Source organism: Strigops habroptila, chromosome 8 (assembly GCF_004027225.2).
Source record: "Strigops habroptila isolate Jane chromosome 8, bStrHab1.2.pri, whole genome shotgun sequence".
NCBI lineage: Eukaryota > Metazoa > Chordata > Aves > Psittaciformes > Psittacidae > Strigops > Strigops habroptila.
Genome location: NC_044284.2, coordinates 43,697,270 through 43,717,611, shown reverse-complemented (window position 1 = coordinate 43,717,611; position 20,342 = coordinate 43,697,270). Strand labels below are relative to the sequence as shown.

Below are 20,342 nucleotides of genomic sequence, written 5' to 3'. Positions count from 1 at the left end.
GAAGACTAGGGTGGTAAGGGATGATAAGAAGGGCTGGGTAACTGTTACAGGGGGTAACTGTGGCATCAGGATGGGTGGTTGGGCATGCCATGGGGAAATTTGGTTAATTGGGGGTCTTGTGGGTGACTGGGAGGTTGGAAAAAGAATTGGGGGTAGGGGAGGAACAGCGAGGGACCAGGGATGGTTCCTGGGGGACTGAAGGGTGCAGAAGGATTTGGGCTTAGCCTAGAAGGACTGGGGGGAGTGGAGGGTTGGGGCAGGGGGTGGTTGTGTCAGCTGGGCAGGGAGCGGGAGCAGGGAGAGGGCGGAAGGAGGGAGCGGGGAGGGGATGGAGGGGGGGGGGAAGGAAGAATGGAGGGTCAGAGGGAGGGATGAAGGGAGGGAACGATGGAGAGAAGGAGGCAGGGATGGATGAAGGATGGAAGCAGGGAGGAGGAGGGGATGCAGCGGCGGGCGGAGCCGGCCGGTGCCGCAGAGCCGCCTCCCCGGCGCACGCTGGGGCGGCCCAGCAGCGCCTGCGGAGACCCACCGGCTCGGCCCGGTGCTGCCCGGTGCCCGGCCCGGTGCTGCCCGGCCCGGTGCTGCTGAGCCCGGAGCGTCGGTGCCCGGCAGGGCAGGATGCGAGCCCCGCGGCGGAGGTAAGGAGCGTGTTCATGAGCGCGTGTGTCATCCGTGGATGCGTGTGTCCGTTAGTGATGTGGGTCGGTCGGGATGTCCGTGTGTCGGGACACCCGTGGGAGCTACGTGTGCCCACGCTGGGCTGCGGCGATGCCTCAGCAGGTCGAGGCCCAGGTACAAACCGGCATTGGTGTGGCCAGGATGCGGCCGGGATGCGGGTGTGCTCCCTCGGGGCTGTGTGGGGCTGGACACTGCCCGTCCCAAGCCCCATACCCCTTGGGCCGTGGATGTCCCCTGCATGCTGCTGGGGTCCCACGCATTCAAGCTGTGGGGCACCCTGCTCTCAGGCAGGCTGGCAGCTGGGCCCTGCGCTGGGCAAGCCCAGGAGCACTGCTGGGCATCCAGGCTGTGGTTTTGGGGGAGTTGCTCATATATAGGAAAGGAGCGGGGGTCCCTCGTCCAGCACCAGAGGCACATGGGTGTTCGCTGCCCTATGCCGTGAGGGGTGCTAAGGCAGTGTGTGCTGTGCCAAGCAAGAGAGCAGGAGCTGTAAGGTCCTGTGTGGCCGCACTGGCACAGGTACCACCACTGGGCTCTCCTCAGAGTGTCGGACAGGTGCTGGGCCAAGGGGGGCCCTGAGGGAAGGGCTGTGGTTTGAGGTGCCAGCACAGGGAGCTTGGTTTGCCTCATCTCCCCAGCCCTGTTCACGTCCTCATTGCTCTTCCCATGGCTCTGCCCATCCCAAATTCCACCCTGAGCCACCGGCCAGACCGTTTGTCCCGGCACCTGGCCAGGGCTGCTGGGTCCCAGAGCTGTGCTGGCTGCCACGCGTGCGGTGCAGTACCGGGAGCTACTTGCCAGGAGTGTGGGTAATGCCGGCCCCTGGCTCCCCCCGTCCTGCCGTGCTCAATGGAGACCTTGTTGACATGCCCCGTATGCAGGCAGTCGCTGGGTGGCCGTGCCGTGTGCTGCGTGCTGTATGCTGTGCACACACGCCAGGCACAGAGGCAGCCGGCGCAGTTGTGGTCAGCTGTCCCCTGCTCCACCTCCCCTCCAGGGACTCAGCCCCTGCTGAAACATTTTTGCCACCGAGTCAGCAGGGAGCTGGGATGTGCCACGCTCGGCAGCCCAGCCCCGGCACAGAGCCGCCACGCTCGCCTTGGCCTCGCCCAGACCTCAGCACGGTCCCTCTGCCAGCCTGGAGACAGCTGCAGGCACCTGGAGTGGCTGTGGCTGAGCACGGGGTTGAGGGCTACCGTCCATCCCTCCATACATCCCTCTGTCCGTCTGTCTGTCCATGGGAGATGACCCAGCAGCAGCAGGAGGTGAGTGTGCTGAGTGGTGCCAGGCGCTTTGCGGATGCTCTGCCATGGGGCAGCAGCCAACCCCACACAGCACCACTGCGTTCTTCCCTCTCCCCGGTGGCACCCCGGGGTGCCAGTGGTGGCCCTGGTGCAATGCCATGGAGATGCTGTGAGTCAGTCATTGCTCTGAGTCAGGGCCGCGTGGCACCCCTCGTGCCAGAGGCACATGGGGGTGGGAAAGCACACGGGGGTGGGAAGTGCTGCCTGGCAGGTGGGGGCCCAGGGGCTGTGCCCCCCTCCAGCTCCGTGCTGTGCCAATGGCTCTGCTCTGCGCTCCATGGTGGCATGGCCAGCATGAAAGGGCTCTTGTCCCCCTGCAGCACCAGCAGCACAGCAGCAGCAGCCTCCTGTTCGCAGCAAACAAATTCCCAGTGTTGGTCACATGGATGGGGAGGGGGGAGCCCCCAGCCAGCCCAGCCAGCCACAGCTGTGGCAGAGCCTGGGGCTCCTGCTGGCCCAGCATCCCCATGGCCCAGCATGGGGCATCCAGTGCTCGTGTTGGGGGATGCTGATGGGGTGGCTGGGCTGCAGGAAGGTGGGTGCTCTTCTAGTTCACCCCAGAGCCTGTGGCCAGCCATGGCACTGAGCTGGGCCTGCTTCAGGGTGGCCCCAAGGAGCCCCCATGGCACTGGAGCGACAGGGGTTGGTCACTCTTTTGTCTGGGTATCGCTCCTCCAGGTGTTGTACCTCCTTCGGTAATGTACCCCCTCAGGTGTCGCACCCTTGGGTATTGCACCTCCTTGGGTATTGTACTGTGTCTTATGGGTATTGTGCTTCTGGGTATTGCATCTGCCCGGGTGTCAGCCATTTGGCTGTCATTCCTCCTTGATTGTTGTGTCTCTGGGTATTATGGTTCTGGGTGTCATGCCTTCTTGGATGTAATGCCACTGGGTATTGTGCTGCTTTGGGTATTCTGCCTCCTGGAATAGCCTGCCTTGCGATATCGTGCCGCTGGGTACTGTGCTTCCTTGAGTACTGTGCATCTTTGTGCATCTTGAGGCTGGGTATAATGGCTCTAGAGATCATGCCTTCTTGGATATTGTGTGTCTGGGTATTGGGTCTCCTCAAGCATCATGCTTCTGGTTATTGTACCTCTGGGTGCCTTCAGCTATCATGCGTCTGAGTACTGCATCTCTGAGCACTGTTCCTGCAAGTACCCCACCTCTGGGTACTGTGCCCCTGGGCACTGTGTTTCTGAGAGTCATGCTGGTTATGGTGCCTGGCAGGGCCACGCCTGGCCAGTGCTGGTGTGTTTAAAGCTGTTATGCCTCAGTTTCCCTTTGTGATGGGTTGTTGCTGCAGCAGCTGTGGCACCTTGTATCTGCCTCCTCTTGCTCTTTCCCAGGCTGACAGTGCTGTGTCCCTTGCCTGCAGGGTGCTAAGGTGGTGTGCCTAGCTCTGGGGACATGCGCCCAGGGCCCCTACCATGGCCTGTGCTACATGAAATGTGCTGGCCCAGACCGGCCATTGGGGCTCAGCCTCATGCATATGGGCAGGGCACTGTACCCACTACGGTGCTGGAGGCCCTGTGGCTCATGGGATGCCACCAAAAAGCTGTCATGCTAAGATTAGAAAATATATACTCTTTTTTTTTTTTTTTAAAAGGATTTTTTTTTTAATTATTAGTTGTGGGGATTTTTTTTCCTTCTGTTTCTTTAAAGTCATGAAATGACTCACGCTTCTCAGTTGAAATTAAACCTGATTGCGGCTTCAGTGGGGAGCTGGTGAGCTGTGATAGCATGGAGGCATGGGGCCCCTTGGAGAGCAGCCAGGCAGCCTTAGGCAGCTCCTGCTCGCTTCCAGCACCCAGATCCCCTCCCTGGGTCGGCGGGGGGCTGCTGTGGGGGCTCAGGTGGCCCTACCAGGGCTGCTAATGGGGCTAAAGTGCTCCTACGGCGGCACTGCCATCTGTATGGTCCCCGGGGCCTTGTGGCTTTGCACTTAGAGCGGATGCCTCGCAGCTGCAGGGAGCGCACACGTGCACCCCCATGTGTGCATGGACACCCATGTGTCGCTGTGCGCACACGCACAGGCACGCACCCCCCATCACCCCCATGCACGCTCGCGGATGGATGCACAAGGGTTGTGCCTTGTCTGCAGTTCACCCCACATGCCCGGAAGGCTTTTGCTTGACTGTGATCATTTGATGTCAGGAGCTCGCCTCTGCTGACACCCCGGTGCCCGCCACCTGCTTGCAAAGCCCCCAGGGTGGGGGAGACGCAGCAGCCTCCCTGCAGAGCCTTTGGTAAAATCTGACCCCCGGCCTCGCCGTCCCTGGCCCCTCTGGCACAGCAGCTGAGTGGTACATGGGGGGCCCTGGGGGCTGGACCCCTGATGCTATGCGTGACATGGCCATGTGCTTGTCTCTGCAGGGACCCCTGCAGCAGTGACAGGCCAGCCATGCTCCCCGGAGCAAGCCGCATAGCAGGTAAGACACCCTGAGAGTCCCCACGGTACCCCACACACCCTGTTCCCATGCCCCGCAGAGAGTGATGCACCGGCATCATGCACCATCCCAGGGGACAGCCAGCGGCTCGCTGGGCTCTGAGGCGTCCTCTCGTCCCTCTCGGTGACACCTCAGAGGCAGGTGGTGTGTGGAGCAACCGCTTTGCTGCTCTGACTGCCGCTCGCCCTCACTCCCTCCCAGCTTCCCAAGACGGGCCATGGGGTGAGGGCGACGAGGACACTGCGCCAGCTGAGCCGGGGGGGTTCCATGGCCCCTCGGGTGCTCAGCCCCAGTCTGGCCCTTTGGTGCAAACGTGTATCCTCCGGGACCTGGAGGTGGGTCCCCTCGCCCAGACGCAGACCCTGCGAGACTTTGAGCAGGTGAGACCGCGGGGTGCCGGGACCCCCCCAACACCGCCGGGTGCTTGGGGGATACATGCCGGGCTCACCGGTGGGGTGCGAAGGCGGGAGGGGGCCGGGAGAGGGGTGATTGCCACCGGGCGCCGCGTCCCCCCCCGGCCGAGGAGCGCGGGGGCCGCCGGGGCTCGGGTTTCACCGCCCGTCCCCGTCCCGACCCGTCCCGCTCCGGCGATTCCTCAAATAGCTCCGAGAGGCGAAAAAAACCCAATGAGCGGGCCGGCGTCGGGGCCGGCAGTGGGAGCTGCGGGCGGGCACGGCCCCGGGCTGCGTCCCCGCGGCGCCATGTGAGGGGTGCCGGGATGCCCCCCCCATGGAGCGGCCATGGCTAACGGGTACCGCACGCTCTCCCAGCACCTCAACGACCTCAAGAAGGAGAATTTCAGCCTCAAGCTGCGCATCTACTTTCTGGAGGAGCGCGTCCAACAGAAGGGCGAGGAAAGCCGGGACGATGTCTACCGGCGGGTGAGCGCCCGGGGGCGACGCTCGGCAGGGGGTTCCCTCCCAGTGCCCTCGCTTTGCTGGGAGGGCATATGTCCAGGAGAGTGCAGCTGGTGGGAATGGCGGGGGGGACATTGGGCACAGCACTGGGGCTGAGGAAGCTGCGGTGTGGGAGTTTGCCCCTTGCCTTTGACAGGAGCACAGAGAGGGTGCGGGAGGGTGTCCCCAGCTTGGTGGGGTGTCCAGGGTAGGTAGTGGTGCCAGTTTGGGTGCAGACACATGGAGCAGGTACACCCCATGCTAGCACAGGTGGGCTAGAATACCACACCCGTGCCGCTAGGTGCCAGGAGCACCTGAAGCCTTGCCAAGGGGTGGGGGACCCCCTTGCCACCTCTGATGCATTAGCATGGGCATGGACGTGTGGGGGGTGCCCAGGCAAGCATGGAGGCATGCTACCCACCTCCCTCCCGCCCTGCAGAACATTGAGCTGAAGGTGGAGGTGGAGAGCCTGAAGCGAGAGCTGCAGGAGAAACAACAAGCCCTTGACAACACATGGTGAGCGCAGCCGGCCAAACCCCTCGCCCCTGGGTGGAAACAGCACCCACCCGCTCTCTGCAGTGTTTGCATGGACATGGGGTACAGGCGTTGTCTGCCTGCACCCTGCCCGCAGCGGGCAGCGGAGGGGTTTGCAGTGGGACTGAAGGGGTTTGCAATGGGACTGGGCACCCGCAGGGCTCCTCTTACAGCCCCGGCGCCAGCCAAAAATAAATGGCAGCACCTGTTTGGTGGGGGAGAGCAGTTCTATGCCCAGGGGCCATGGCATGGGTGTCTCACAGCTGGGCACCGCTGGGAAAGGGGGACCAGGGGCATGGCATCTGGGGAGCCCCTGGTGTCGGGAGTGTGGGGCGACTGCTTTGGTGGTTCAGAGCCTGAGCATGATCTGGTGCCAGCGGAGGAGCAGTGTCCCCAGGGCAGCACGGAGAGGTTATAGTATGCCCTGCCCAGCGGCCCTGCAGAAACAGCACCCACAGCACGGGGGGAGCTGGGCTGGCGGCACTCAGGGTGGCATGGTTCATCATGTGCCATGCCATGCCACAGTGTGCTGTGCCATACTGTGCAGTCTTATGCCACATCATGTGAGATGCCATGTCATACCATGCTATGTCACATTGTGCTGTGCCATAATATTCTGTGCCATGCCTTGCCAAACTGTGCTGTGCCTGGCAGGGTGGCTGCAGAGAACCAGACGACCCGCAGCCAGGCAGCACTCCAGCAGCAGTATGAGGAGCAGCAGCGGGAGTCAGAGCATGTCTATGAGCTCCTGGAGAACAAGATCCAGCTCCTGCAAGAGGTGAGCCCAGGGGTTGTAGGGCCAGGGGGAGACCAGGAGCTGGTGCCTGTGGGCTCACTCCACTGCCATGCAGGAGGCCAGACTGGCACGGAGTGAGGCTGAGCAGGCCACGGCACTGGCCAGAGCTGAGGCAGAGCGGTGCCAGGAGCTGGCAGGGAAGCTGAAGGAAGCTGCGAGGACAAAGGAGGAAGACAAGAGCAATGACGGCTGCGATGCCATTGCCCAGAGGTGGGTGCCCTGACCCCTCTATGCTGGCAGCCTGTGCTCTGTGCCAGGCCTTGGGGACTGCCAAGAGGTTGCTGCTGTGTGGGGCTGGAGAGCTGTGGGCATCTACGGGGTGGAGGGGTCATCCAAGCAGAGAGAGGGCTGCGGGGAGAGGGGAGCAGCCCCAAGGCTGCTCTGCTTTGCCCAAGAGATTGCCTCCCCCAGCTGTCTCCAGTGCCATTTGGGGCTACCCCAGTCCCTGAGCATTCCCTGCCCTTCCATCCCTCCCAGGAGGATCGAAGAGCTGACCCAAGAGCTGGCCGCTGCCAACCGGCTCGTGGAAACGCTGTCAGCTGAGAAGCAGGACCTGCAGCAGCGCCTGGAGGAGCCCCCGGCCGTGGTGGGGAAGGTGGGTGGGCAAAGCATGGGGGGACCCCAGCTCAGCACCCACCCAGGGCTTGGCTGGCAGTTGTCATCCCTGTCCCTTTCTGGGGCTGTGGCAGGGCTGTGCCACGTCCAGCCCGGCAGCATCGGGTGTTTGCACAGCTGTGCTGTGGTGCTGGGGGCAGGGAGCCGGGAGGAGCTGGTGTGCAGTGTCAGGGGAGAGACCACGCCTTGGAGTCCTTTGGCGGGTGTTGGTGCTGCCTGCGCCCGTCTGCCATTTAAATCCCAGGTCTTAAAATACCCTCAGCAGCCCGGCACGGTGCCAGGCGGGATTTGGGGGCTGTGAGGGGTCAGAGCAGCATGTTCTGGCAGCCACACAGCTCTGGCTGTGCTGTGTCTTGGTGGCACAGCGCTGTCCCCAGCAGCCATGGGCCATCAGTGCATGAGCTGCCCACACAGTGGTCCTGCCAGAGGACCCCGGTGTGTGCCCATTGCGTGGCACGGGGCGCCGTGCAGCTACTGGTGCATGGGTGCGACATGTCCCCCTGCACTGCCTGCTGGCGCTGCGCATTGGCACTGGCATTGGGACTGGGACCCGGCACTGACAGTGGGGTGGGGACCTGGCGGTGGCACTGGGATAGGCACAGGCACTGGGGCTGTGACCCGGCAGTGGCCCTGCACTGTCGCAGTCCCCAGCAGCGCCAGCCCCGCGCGTGCCCGGGGCTGGCCGCGGGCAGCCATTGCACATGCGTAACACCCGGGCCCGCCGCCTACAAATCCCGGCAGGCGCCGCGGCCGCCGCGCACGCGTGGGGCTGTCATTCACCGCCATCTTGAAATCTGAGCCAGAAGCTGGGCGCCGCCGTGGCAGGAGCATCGGCGGCGGCGGCGGCGGCGGCGGGAGGAGCGGTGGGGCCTGGGGGGCAGGGGCAGGGGAAGCCCGGGGTGAGGGGCAGCCCCGGAGAGCGGGGCCGTGAGGAGCGAGGGGCAGCCTCGGAGGGCGGGGAGCTGTGAAGAGAGGGAGGCAGCGAAGGGAGGGGCAGCCTGAAGAATGGGGCAGCCCTGATGTTGCTGGGCTGAGGTAGGAACGAGATGTCGTAGGGTGGGATGTTTCTGTAGCAGTAGGAGTTCCAGCGTGTCGCCGCCCCTGAAAAGGGGGGACTGATGGGGTGAGAAGTGCCTGTGGGCTCAAGGCTTGAGGGAGCTGTACCCCAGGAGATGCGCTGAGTGAGTGGTAGAGGCCTCAGGAAGGTCTCTTGGGAGCCCGAGAAGTAGGTTTGGGTGCTGAGAAGGAGGGAGGATGAAGGAAACCTGCCGAATCTGTGCCCGAGAGCTGTGCGGCAACCAGCGGCGATGGATCTTCCACACAGCGGCCAAGCTGAACCTCCAGGTGCTGCTCTCCCACGTCCTGGGCAGGGAGCTGTGCCGGGATGGCAAATCCGAGTTTGCTTGCAGCAAGTGTGCCTTCATGCTGGACCGCATCTACAGGTTCGACACCGTCATCGCGCGCATCGAAGCTCTCTCCATCGAACGCCTGCAGAAACTGCTGCTGGAGAAAGACCGCCTAAAGTTTTGCATCGCAAGCATGTACCGCAGGAACAACGAAGACTCTAGCACAGACGACAGAGCTGGGGATGGGACTGTGGACCTTTCTAACCTGCCTGATGCGCGCTATGCTGCCCTCCTTCAGGAGGACTTTGCTTATTCGGGGTATGAATACTGGACGGATCAAGAGGAGCACAGCTTGGAGCCCCACAGCTGCCATGCTTCAGAGGGAGCGAGCAACCGCCCGCGGCGCTGCCGAGGCTGTGCCGCGCTGCGGGTGGCCGATGCTGACTACGAAGCAATTTGCAAAGTGCCACGAAAGGTGGCCAGAAGCATCTCCTGCGGGCTGTCCAGCCGGTGGTCAGCCAGCATGGGCAATGAGGAGTCATCCGTGTGTGACATGGTGGAGTCTGCCAGCGCCAGAGTGCCTGTGGACGGGGAGAGCATGGAGGAAGGCACACCTGCATCCTCTGTCGAGTCCCTGGACACGACCGTGGAGGCAAGCCCTCCACAGCAGAAGGATGAAGATGCAGATAAGGGGGTGAAAGGGAATGGGAAGTGTGAGGACTTCTCAGATGATCGTATGACCCCAAACTCTTCACAGAGTGGGAACAGGCTGGAGCTTGCCCTCAGTTTGATCAAGGCTTTGGACTACAAACCCCTTCAGAGTCCTCGAGGCAGCAGGCTACCTATTCCTGTGAAGTCCAGCTTGTCCTCTGCCAAGCTCAGCCGTGATTTGGCAGATGGCAGTGCTTCTGCTGGCTTAGCATGTGCTGGATCTGCCTTCCTGAATGCAGACAGAAAATCCTTTTCCAGAGCTCCTTTGGGTGTTTCCCTGGAGATTTCTGAACTGCAGGAGCTGTGGGATGACCTCTGTGAGGATTATATGCCGCTGCGGGTACAGGTAGAGGTCATTGTGCTGCTGTTCTATTGAGCAGCGTCCGTGTGGCCTTACACTGAGCCCACTGGGGATTCTTCTGTGCTGAGATAATACAGATAGCCACGTGCAGCTGAACCCAGGGCTAAGAATAGGCAGCTCCGTCCTTTTTAGGTGTGCTGCGCTCTCTTCTGTCATTCTCCTGTCATCTGTTTCCTCCTTGTGTTCTGGGAAATTACGCCCTCCCCTTTCCCATCAGCCCTCCCTGTCAGTGCCACCTGTTAGGTGGGTCTAAGGTCTTTGTGTGCTTTGTCATCTCTCTGCTGAGAAAACAACAGTTTCACTTCAGCTTTCTCTTTAAGAAGTCAGTGTGACTTTTGCCGACAACCAAAGGGAGTGTTTTAAGCTCCTGGGCATGTGTTTTCCAGCAAACGTGTTTTCTTTGTGCCTGGGTAATGGTTTAGTGTGAGCAGTGCCTGCCTCCAGAGCCCTGCCTCTGCAGATCAGGCCTCCAACCTGCCTAACGTGCAAATCCACACAGGGACCTGTGGCACATGCCCTGAGGAAAAGGTGTTTTCCTTGCAGGTGGATTTGTGCCAGAGGATGACTTTAGGGTTAGTATTCTAGATAATGGGTCTATTTTCTGATCCTTTGAAAAGACTCATCAATTAGTGGTAGGTGTTGCTGGGAGGCGATGAAAGCTCCTGCTTGCAAGGGACTTCCTGGTGCTGTTACCCGCCTGGATGGTAGTCCTTGATGCAGCTCCAGATTGCCTCTGCTTTGCTGGCTTTAATGAAATTTTCATTAGCATGCAGTCAAAAAGCTGAACTTGTAACTCCTTTTACCACTTTCCTTAATGAATAGAAGGCCTTAGTCAGCTTCAATTCAGGAATATCCATGTCAGCCTAATTGCATTCTCATTAGCAGCCTTAGTGCTGTCTAATGCTGTAGGTAGCCTGGGGGATTAGAAAAATGCTTGTTTATTGCTATGGCAACTGTGGCTGTACCAAATTATGTTTCCTATTCAGTCGGTGCTGCTTGCTGTCCTGTGTGCCCGGGCGTTTCGCAGAGCTATGTGCTGTTTCCATAAGCCTGCTCAAGAAATGATGCTGGGTGGGAATGTAGAAAAACCTAATTTTCAGATGGTGCACAAAGGCATGGTGCTGGCAGGCAGTGGCTGAGGATGTGGAGCAGGGTGTTGATGCTGCTCCTGTGGTCTGTGTCACCTGCTACTAATTTTCACTGCTTGGGGTATATTTACAGCATAAAAATAGGCTTTCTCCTGCCAGCATGGCACAGGCAGCATGGTGTGTTCATGGCTTAGCTCTGTCACACGCTGCCATCCTCATCTGGGGACTGTGGTGGAGGAGTTTCTGCAATCTCTAGCCTCTGCTGTCTGACCATCCCTGCCAGGAATTCATCCTGCAGGATTTTGTACTGCCTGTTCTTTGCTGTGGCAGCAGCAGCTGTGGTCTTTGGTGCAGGTTCTGGCTGAAGGGGGAAAGGGCTTAATCGTTCGTGTGACTTTAACAGCAAAACTGAGAAGTTGGGTGCAGCTATTAGACTAAATAGTTTTTGTATAAATGTTTTTTCTTTCTCTTTGTACAAATAACACTCTTTCTAAAAGTCAGGTCCTGCTGTCCAGTAATACCTATGCATCAATCCCTTTCTGATAATGTGAAAGGAATACATAGCATATATAGGACCACAGTTCCCTTATTGCTTTTGAGAAATTGCAGTTCTTTAATCTTACTGCTGTGAGCTACAGTGACTGAGAGCAATCTGGTATCGGGGAATGTGATCTTGTAGGTACTGTTGTCTTGGGCATTTTCTTGAACCAGCAGTTCTTCCCTGCAGCTGCAGGAACGTGCCACCAGACCAAGCCTTTGTCAGGCACACTCTTGCAGCTGCCTGTGATGCCATGTTGGCAGTGAGGGAGGCATTGCTGCACTGACACACGGTCTTTTACCCACTCTTCTGGGTAAATGGGAGCTTGGCAAGCTTAGATAATGCCATGAATATTATTTTTAAAGAGGTGTTCTATGCAGGTTAGTGTGTGCTGGCATTGCTGGAGCTGTACTGAGGAGAAACTGCCAGTAAAATGCTGATGTAGGAGAAACTGCTGGGGAGCTGTGCTCCTGACATGGCTGCAGGGAAGTGCCTTGGAACTTTGGACTCTGGAGCTGGCTCTGCTTTTCCCTCCCCTGCTCTTAGCTTTTTGCGGGCTTTCTGCCTTTTTTTTTTTTTTTTCCTTTGGAATGTGCAAATTGTGAGGAAAGGTGTGTTTTCCTTTTTTGGTTATTTTTCTTCTCTCTATTTTCTTTTCATCAACCATTTGCATGCCGGATTCCAGCAGCTCTTCCTGTCTGATCCAGAACCTTCTGGTTGGGCATATTTGAAATTACCTGCTGTGACTGTTTAAGTTTTCACTAAAATCTTAACAAAACATCAGGGTAAAGGGAAGCATTGCTTCTGCATGAGAGGCAGTGCACAGGCCTGGGGGAGCTCCTCGGCGCTGCCTTTCCCAGAGACAGTGTTTCTGTGGCTGCTGAAGATGAGGATTCAGTCTGACAGGGCTAATCAGAGCTGGCTGTTGTTTTCCCTGTGCTGTGCTGCCTGGAGCTGGTGCTTCTGTGTGAGCTCTGAAAAGCTCTGCTGTGTTCTCCTAGCCTCTGCACTGCAGCCCTGCACTTGCTAAGGCTTCCCCTTATAAGAGACACCAATACAATCGATCTTGTGTTGCTGATGATATTTGGGAATATCGAGCCCTGTGAGAGCTGGGGTGGGTGGCTGGGTTTGGATACTGCTCTAAGGAGTTAAAACAGCTCACTGGGTGGGAGGGAGCAAAAGAGGGGATGACAAGGGATTAGTGCGTGCTCAGCCAGCAGGGTCTGGCAGGCCACCCGTCAGGAAGTAAGCTGCTTCCATTCCCAGTAAATGGGTATGTGTCATTAAACAAACCTCAGCTGTGGCACTGAAATGGCTATGGTTTGTGGAGCTGCAGGGAATTGCACGTGGTATGGGTGCTGCTCCCAATTGCACAGAGAGATGCAAAGAAGAGCCCAGAGAGTCACAAGTGGAGGAGTTCAGAGCAGTGGGTGACTGCTGGGGCAAGGCAGGAGGGTAGTTGGTCGTGAGGATTAAAGGTTGTGGGCTTGATTAAGACAGAGAAGCTTGGCAGAACATGGGAAGGAGTTTGGTGCTGTTTTTGAAGCTGCCAGCCGGGCACGTGGGGAGGTTTCAGAGGTATGGCTTGGGTGGGGGGAGCAGATCCATCATCAGCAGAGCATCCCTTAGAGCATCATCAGTGATGGTTAGAGCCAGACGAGCTGCTGGGTTCACTGTATGGGAGCGAGGAGAGAGGGAACCAGAGCCTGGGGGCAGCAGGGCACTTGTGCTAGGTGCCAGCCTGCCACCCAGGTGAAGGGAGGCACGGGCAGCGTAATGTTTTGGAGACATTTAGAAAAGCAGAGTGGGGCACGTATACAGCCATGTTGCAGGGTATATGAAGGATGGTAGCTGAATAGAAGAAGTCAGTGCAAGATTTGAGCCATTTTCTTGCCCTTTTCTTTCAGAATTTGCAGGATGAACATCAGCAGCTGGCTCCAGGCGCCCCTGCAGCAGGGGAGCACATGTCCCATCTGCGTGCTGCAGAGCTGCAGGGCAAGATCCAGCAGGTTGAAGCTGCCAACAAGGTATTTCTTCATGAACAGCAAATCCAGTGCCTAGTGAGTCTGTTGTAGTTCGTAGTGGAGAGTGCCTCCTAGCCTGGCCAGAGGCAGGCATCTGCACCTCTGTTACAGCAAGGGTGTGTGCTGACACATGATTCTCAGTGGTGGTGTCTGCCAGCTTGAGTTAAAAGCATTCACCCTTTTTCTGCAGCTGGGCTGTGTAAATTTTCTGTGTTTATTTTTGCAAACCATTACTTTGGTAGAACTTCCCACTTGTCTGAGCCTTCTGAAGGAGAGACACATACAGCTATTTCTCTGTCTCTTGGATTTGTATGGGCAGAGCCTGGTGCAGGAGAGAAGGGCACTTGCCTTTTGATGCAGCTGCTGCCTTTTTTCAAGGAGTAAGGGAGATCACTGCAGGGGCAGGGTCATGTTTTCATTTTGATTTAAAGGCTTTCTTAGGGAAGAAACATGCATCTGAGTTGTCTTGAGGCAAAGCAGATTTAACACATGTTGCAAGGCACAGATGTTCTTAGTTATGCTTTTAAACTCTAAGGTAAGTTACACCTACTGGGAAAACAGGGGAGTTAAATGGGAGAAAAGTATTGGGATGGGATCTTTATTTAAATCTGGAGATAGCTGTAAGCTGTTGGAGCTCTCTGGACCACAATGGTTAACAGGGAAGTAGGAGCTCAAGACCCAGTAAATGCAGTTGGGAATGTTTAAACAGGTTAGGGGGAGTGTCTTGTAGAGGAGAAGTAACAGGACAGGTGTGTAAACTAATGAGCTTCAAGAGGAAATCATGTGGCAGCACCAACTGCTTAAGAAATTGAGACTTGAGTAAGTTGTGAGGGGGATGTGTATCATGTAAGATTAAGAATGGATTTAGAAATGCTAACTAGGAGTTGTTTAAATGCACAATGTGTGTTGCTTCATGGACATTATGGAGAGAGTAGAGAACTGTCCTGTTTGAGATGTTAGTCTCTTTGGGGTGAAAATGCCAAAGGCAGAAGTTTCTTGGGTTGTAAACCAGCTGCAGAGACCAGTGAAATGTTCCCCTTTGCTTGCAGCTGTGCTGTTGGCATGCTGGCACTGGCTAGATTCTGTTGTGCTGAAGCCAGAACTTGAGTCTAAATAAGCCACTGATCTGATCCAATGTCGAATTACCTAGACTAGCAGGTGCTGCAAGAATGCCTGAGTGGTCAAAGAAGACAGTAAGAGAAGGGGCAGGAAGACTGTAAAGGGGCACCTCTGCTCTGGAGGACTTCAGAAGTAAAGGGGACAGTTTTTAGAATGTGTAGCTTCTTCATGTTGAAGATTTCTTGGGAGGTTTTTGGGCTGAAGCAGACCTTTTCCTTTTAAAGGAACAGAAACAAATGGCAGAAGCTGGGAAGGCTGCTGGGCAGTCCCAGCAAGACTCTCCTCGAATATGTGGGAGGCAGTATGGTATGTAAACCCAAGCCTGGAACCTCTGCCCTAAGTGGGGGAGCTGCACTGGAGGAACCAGAGCACTGAAGCAGTCCTGTGGAAGGACTGAAGGCTTTGTGTTTACTCACTGGTCTCCACCTAGCTCACACGGTATTTACACACTTGAGAGGGAGCCACATTGATCTTGACCTGGTGAACACCTGGGCTGTATGGACTTGAGTAAGGAGTAGAGGCAGGCCTAAGGGTGTTTATGTAGAGCACTAGGGAGGATTAGAAAAACAAAAAACAAACCCCAAACATATTTCTGTCTTCAGTTGTTACAGGAAAAGCTGAATGGATTGAATTTTCAATTAAAATCTGTCCAAGAAACATCGCAGAGGCAAGATCGTACAATCCAGAGTCTGAATGAGGCCCTGAAGAGCAAAGAGAGCAAGGTAATAGTTCTGGGTGGACATGGTGGTGCTCACTGAAAGAGGAAAGTGTGTTAGCCCTGTGGGCAGTGGCTGAAAAGGAATGTTTAAGCTATTGCTGGGTATCCTGCAGCTCATGAAATTATTTATTGTAACGCTCTCTTGTGTGATGCTCGTGTCATAATCCCCACTGAAGGCTTGGGACAGGAGGGTTTGTGTTTGGTTTGCCAATGACTCTGCTTCCTGTCCTTTGATTTGTAGACAGAAGAGCTTTACCATATCATTGAAGGGCAGAATGAGACAATGGCCAAGCTGCAGGACATGTTACACAGAAGTCATCTGGGACAGTTGCAGGTATGTCCCTGGAAATCCTCGAATATATCAGGTTTTGTTCTGCAGGGATTCTGATTTTTAAATCCCTCTTGAGAAGTGGATCTTTGAGTTTCTCTGCTTCCTGCTCTTGTTAGATGTCGGAGAGCCCACTCTCGCTGCAGGAGCAGCAAATGTCACTGCTAGATCTTCAGAACACGCTTTTCTGCACCAAGTTGGAGGTGCAGAAACTGAAAAGAGCTCATCGCCAGAAAGAGCATCAACTGGCTGAAGCCAAGAGAGCAACCCAGCTCCTAGAGACCATGGTGCGTGAGGAAGAGCAGCAGAAAGAGGCAGCCTGGAAACACAACCAGGTAATAAGGCAAGCACTTAGCCTGGAAGTCTCTGGGTTTACGTGACTTAAGCAGCACTGGTGTAGTCAGTACTCTCTTCTCATTCATCATTTCTGCCTATACCAGTCTGGGCAGACATGGCCAGCCCCTTGTCACATGTGGCAGAGAGAATTCTCCAGCCTTCTTAGCTTCATATCTAGGGATTTAGAATTGGCAAAGACACTTGGTAGTGAGTATGTTGTCACTTGTATGGCTTTGGCTGGTGCAAATGTTCCATCTCTTTTTGTGATGTTACAAAGTTCATGTCCTCTGCTGCACAGGTTAGCTGTGATTGACTGTAAAGCTCTGCTGTGGCCTAAGCAAGGTGTTTAGATGGAGGGATATTCTGGGAAATGGGGGAAAAAAAAAAAGAAATCAAACTTCATCCCTATGGAAGTGTGTTTCAAGGTGTGAAAACTGCAGTGTTGCAGAGCAGTTTTGGCTATTTCTACAGCCCCTGTTGCCTGCTGTTTATAGGTCTCTTGAGGACTGACTGCCATGGTGTATGCTTTTCCCTTGCAGGAGCTGCGTGCTGTGGTACAGCAGCTGCAGGCAGAGCTTCAGAACAAGGCTCAGCAGCTCCAGACTGTGGAGTGGGAGAAGTGCCATGAGCTGCAGGCCCAGGAGCAGAGAGTTCAGCATCTGAGTCAGCACGTGGCTCGCAAGGAACAGCTTCTGCAGGTGAGATGCAGAAAGACTCCAGTTGAGCATAACTAACCAGGGCCCCTGTTCCCCCTTTGGTATTTGGTGATGCAAAAGTGAGTCTGTAGTCTTCATGTCTGCCCTTTGAAGAAGGGAAGAGGTACTTCTGGGCTCCCAAGATCTGGAAGAAGGCACAAGTATCTGCGTACCTCAGCCCACAGTGATGCCTGGTGGGCCCTGGCCGGCACTGGTCAGCCAGCCCCAGGTGCTGGGATTTTACCACCCTTTGATGTTGGGGGTTAGAGCAAGTGTAGGGTGGAGGTAGTTAGCCCTGATTCTCCTGTGCTGTTCTCTGGGGGTTTCTGGCCTGACAGTTGTATTAGGGGTGTACGTGTGTCACCTCTAGGAATCGAGGGAGCTTCTGCAATGCCAGCAAAGCTTGGACAAGAGCCCTGCAGTCATGAATGCCATGCTGGAGAAACTGCAGCAGCGAGTCAGTGACAGAGATGCTGCTCTGGAGGTGAGCACAGTGATGTCTCAGTTTTCCCTGAGGCTCAGGCTTCGGGCTACCACCAGTGGTGCAGCCCCAGGGATGACCATGTCTTCTACATGCTCTTTGTGGCTCAGCCTTCCAGAGGAGCCCTCTGAAAGGGAGAGCTGAGGTGTCCCACACAATGAGTGGTGGGCTGCAGGGCCTTAATACCCCATTCTGAACAATCACCCCCTCTCACCCTAGCGAGCAGTAGATGAGAAATTCTGTGCCCTGGAGAAGAAAGAGCAAGAGCTGCAACAGCTCCATCTCTCGATAAGGGAGCGTGGAACTGACCTGGAGAGGCTGCGCAATGTCCTGTCTAGCAACGAGGCCACCATTCATGTGAGTACTTGTACCTGGGCATGCAGAGTCCAGTCTGGCTGTGGTGTGGTGCTAGACAGACCTTCCTGTGAATGCTCTGGTTGTTGCTGGGGAGAGCTGCTGCAGCGTGTTGGCCTTCCTCTGGCCTTGTGTGCAGGGCAAGTTCCTGTGTCACTCATGTTTTTAAGTTGGGTGTAGAGGTGAGTGTACTGACTGGAGAGGATAGGGTGAATCTATAGGACTCCACTAGCAGGAGAGACTGGTATTTCCAGTTCTGTTTAATTCAGGATAAAGTCTCTGTCACTGGTTGAGCTGCTTCTGTTCTGGTCCCCAGAGCCTAGAGAGCCTCCTGAAAGCCAAAACCCTGGAACTGGAGCAGGTCTCAGCAACCTGCCAAAACCTCCACTGGCTCAAGGAAGAGATAGAGGCCAAATCCTGCAGCAGGCAGAAGGAGCAGGAGGGGATCATCCAACAGCTGCAGACCTGCCTGCATGACAGGAACAAGGAAGTGGAGGTAAGGCCTTAGCTTGGCTTCCTGAGCCTTCAGCCAGTTTGTCTGCAAAGAGAGTGATCCCAAACCAGAGACTCCTGGCTACCTGCCTCTTAGGAAGACACTTGAACCTGTGCCTAGTGCTTTGGAAGCTGGCTGCTTTTGACACCTGTAAATACCTGTGCTTGCTGAGATGCTTCTCTCTCAGCTACACCCAGGCTGAAGAGGTTTGTCCTTGAACAGATTGCGGTTTGATGGTAGCCTTGTCTCTCCATCTCTCCCTTCCTCTCCCTTGTTCAGGAGCTTACAGCAACTCTGCTGTGCAAGCTGGGCCCAGGACAGAGTGAGGTAGCAGAGGAGCTGTGCTTGCGTCTTCAGCACAAGGAGAAAATGCTGCAGGATCTTCTCAGCGACAGGAACCGTCAGACCATGGAGCATGATGCTGAAATCCGGGAGCTGCTGCAGGCTGTGAGCAGCAAGGAGCAGCAGAGCAGAGTGAGTTGTGTGCTGTGCTGCAATGGGGGGGCTGGGGGGGGATGACCCTGCCTTGCATTAAACAAATAGAAGCTGCTCTCTGGCTGCTGTTGGTGTAGCCTGTTGGAGCTGCTGAGTGTTGAAGAACCATGTGAGATGCCATGAGCCATTTCTAGGTTGGTCCTAACCCATTGCATTGGAGCAGTTATGAAGCAGCAGCTCCTGTACTGTCAGGTGTCAGGATTCTGTCATTAGGTGGACGAGGCAGGGTTTGCGCATGTGTGTGTTAAGGAAGGAGGTGCAGACCCTCCTAGATAGCCATGCTCCTGGGCTTGGGGCAGCAGAGGGGCTGTGGGAGGGTTGCTGCTACGTGTGGGTGTTACCAGACCAGGAAGGAAGGCACTCAGCTGTTTCTTGTGTAGTGCAGAAGTCTGAGGAAGCTCTGCTCATTGCCTCTTAACTTAAACGTTAGTCAAACCAGTGCATGGTCCTGGGCATGTAAATGCTATTTAAAGAGCCACAGTTCCTACTCTGCCTACTCTTGCACACTGGGTGCAGTTCAGTGTTACCCAAGATACTTTGCACTGAGTTTCCTCTCATAAAAAGGGGCTAGGGGGCTAAAAGGCCAGGCACTGCCTCCTCCTCATTGTTTATTCTCTATCTTTCTCCCCTCCTGAACTGAGAGAAGCCAAAGAGCTTGTTCCTCTGTAGGCAGAGAGGCTGAGCCTTGCCGCAACTGTCTGGCAAGTAGAGATGAGAGGGCTGCAGTGGAGTCGCTGTGGGTGGCCAGGACCAGTAGCTCCCAAGTTGATTTGCAGACCACTTCCACTCTCAAGTGACAGATAAACACTGAGATAGTTTCTCTTAGTCCCTAAGAAAGGTGAGGGACAGAGATCCTACCCTTTCCCTGGTTTTCCTGCTCAATCAGGTGGCTGCTGAGAAGATGGTGCATGCTTTGGCTGAAAGGAGCTCTGAGTTACAACTTCTGCGCCAGCATGTGTTGCGAAAGGAGCCTGTTGGGACCCAGTCAGCTGGTGCCAGGCGGTTGAAGCAGGACAAACAGCCCATACAAGTAAGAATTGTGCACTGTGTTTCTCTGCCTGTGGCCTCGGTGCTCCAGGAAGAACTGATTGCCCCAGAGGAGATGGTAGAGAGTGGAGCACCACAGAGAATGATAGAAATCAAAGTGGGATTAGGAAAGAGAGTTCCTGTTGGAGAAAGAGAAGAAATTCAGGAGCAGAAATGCTGCCTGGATGTTCTGATCTTGATGCCACCAGCTTTTGTCACTCAGTGTCTCCTTTCATTTTGATTAGGCAGTGCTTGAGTCCTTAGGGCACGTGAGAGTATGAAAGAAATCCAGCCTCTGACCTTCCAGCATTGACCCAGTCCTTCCTTGGGCTGGGCTGCCTCGCTGTATTGTAATCCCCTCCCTGACATTGTCACATTCTAGAGGGGACAAGCGAGCTAATTTTAGGTCCCACTAATTCTTGGCAGAGCCTGCTGGCTGTTTGCTGTCTCTTCCACAATTGGAGTTGATATTTTTAAAGCAGCTTTGCTAAAAACCCCTTTGAGGCTGAACACAACTCCAAGGCTATACTCCTACTTGAGCAGCTGTTAATGATTTATTGGTGAGCTGACATGTTGAACGTTTTAAGCAGCTGTAAACAGGTTGCTTATTTCTATTGCTAGGGTCAAAGTAAGCTCTAGAGACTTCCAGGGGTATGTATATGGGCCAAGCTCTGTGTTTTCCTTCCTGCATGGTCCCTCTGGGCCACATCCTTGGATGAAGATGTAGGTCTTTGTAGAGTCTCAGTTGAAAGATGGGCTTGCTGCAGTTGAGTAAAACCTGTTTAATCCTTACTATGAAGACATATGCTGCCAGCAACTTCCCAGTGCCAAGTAAAACAAGGCCAGCGCCCTTTTGTCCACACATACAGCTTCTAAGTGTATGTGTGCAATTCACTTGTCCCCACTGCTTGGCTAGATGCCCTTCACTGGTTTCTCACATTTCAGAGGTGCCAACAAAGT

The 20,342-nt window shown here is 55.6% G+C and overlaps 1 protein-coding gene across 9 annotated transcripts in view; it reads left to right on the top strand.

Annotated features, from left to right (window-relative positions):
• Positions 1–465: 465 nt before the first annotated feature.
• LOC115612293 (myomegalin-like) overlaps positions 466–20,342 on the top strand; it is a 34,819-nt gene continuing 14,942 nt past the window's right edge. For 6 of the 9 annotated variants that reach the window (XM_030496414.1, XM_030496413.1, XM_030496411.1 and 3 more), the window contains exons 1-11: positions 8,209–9,672; positions 13,221–13,340; positions 15,059–15,178; positions 15,416–15,508; positions 15,622–15,837; positions 16,378–16,536; positions 16,904–17,017; positions 17,234–17,371; positions 17,685–17,864; positions 18,141–18,335; positions 19,243–19,386. In XM_030496414.1, coding sequence (XP_030352274.1) covers positions 8,524–9,672; positions 13,221–13,340; positions 15,059–15,178; positions 15,416–15,508; positions 15,622–15,837; positions 16,378–16,536; positions 16,904–17,017; positions 17,234–17,371; positions 17,685–17,864; positions 18,141–18,335; positions 19,243–19,386 — 2,628 coding nt within the window. In that variant the 5' untranslated portion in view covers positions 8,209–8,523. Of the gene's footprint in view, positions 639–4,284; positions 4,411–4,629; positions 4,809–5,198; positions 5,310–5,763; positions 5,841–6,512; positions 6,637–6,709; positions 6,865–7,131; positions 7,250–8,043; positions 8,133–8,208; positions 9,673–13,220; positions 13,341–15,058; positions 15,179–15,415; positions 15,509–15,621; positions 15,838–16,377; positions 16,537–16,903; positions 17,018–17,233; positions 17,372–17,684; positions 17,865–18,140; positions 18,336–19,242; positions 19,387–20,342 lie in introns of those variants that run through there. The other 3 variants (XM_030496418.1, XM_030496417.1, XM_030496419.1) reach the window with 3 other exon arrangements.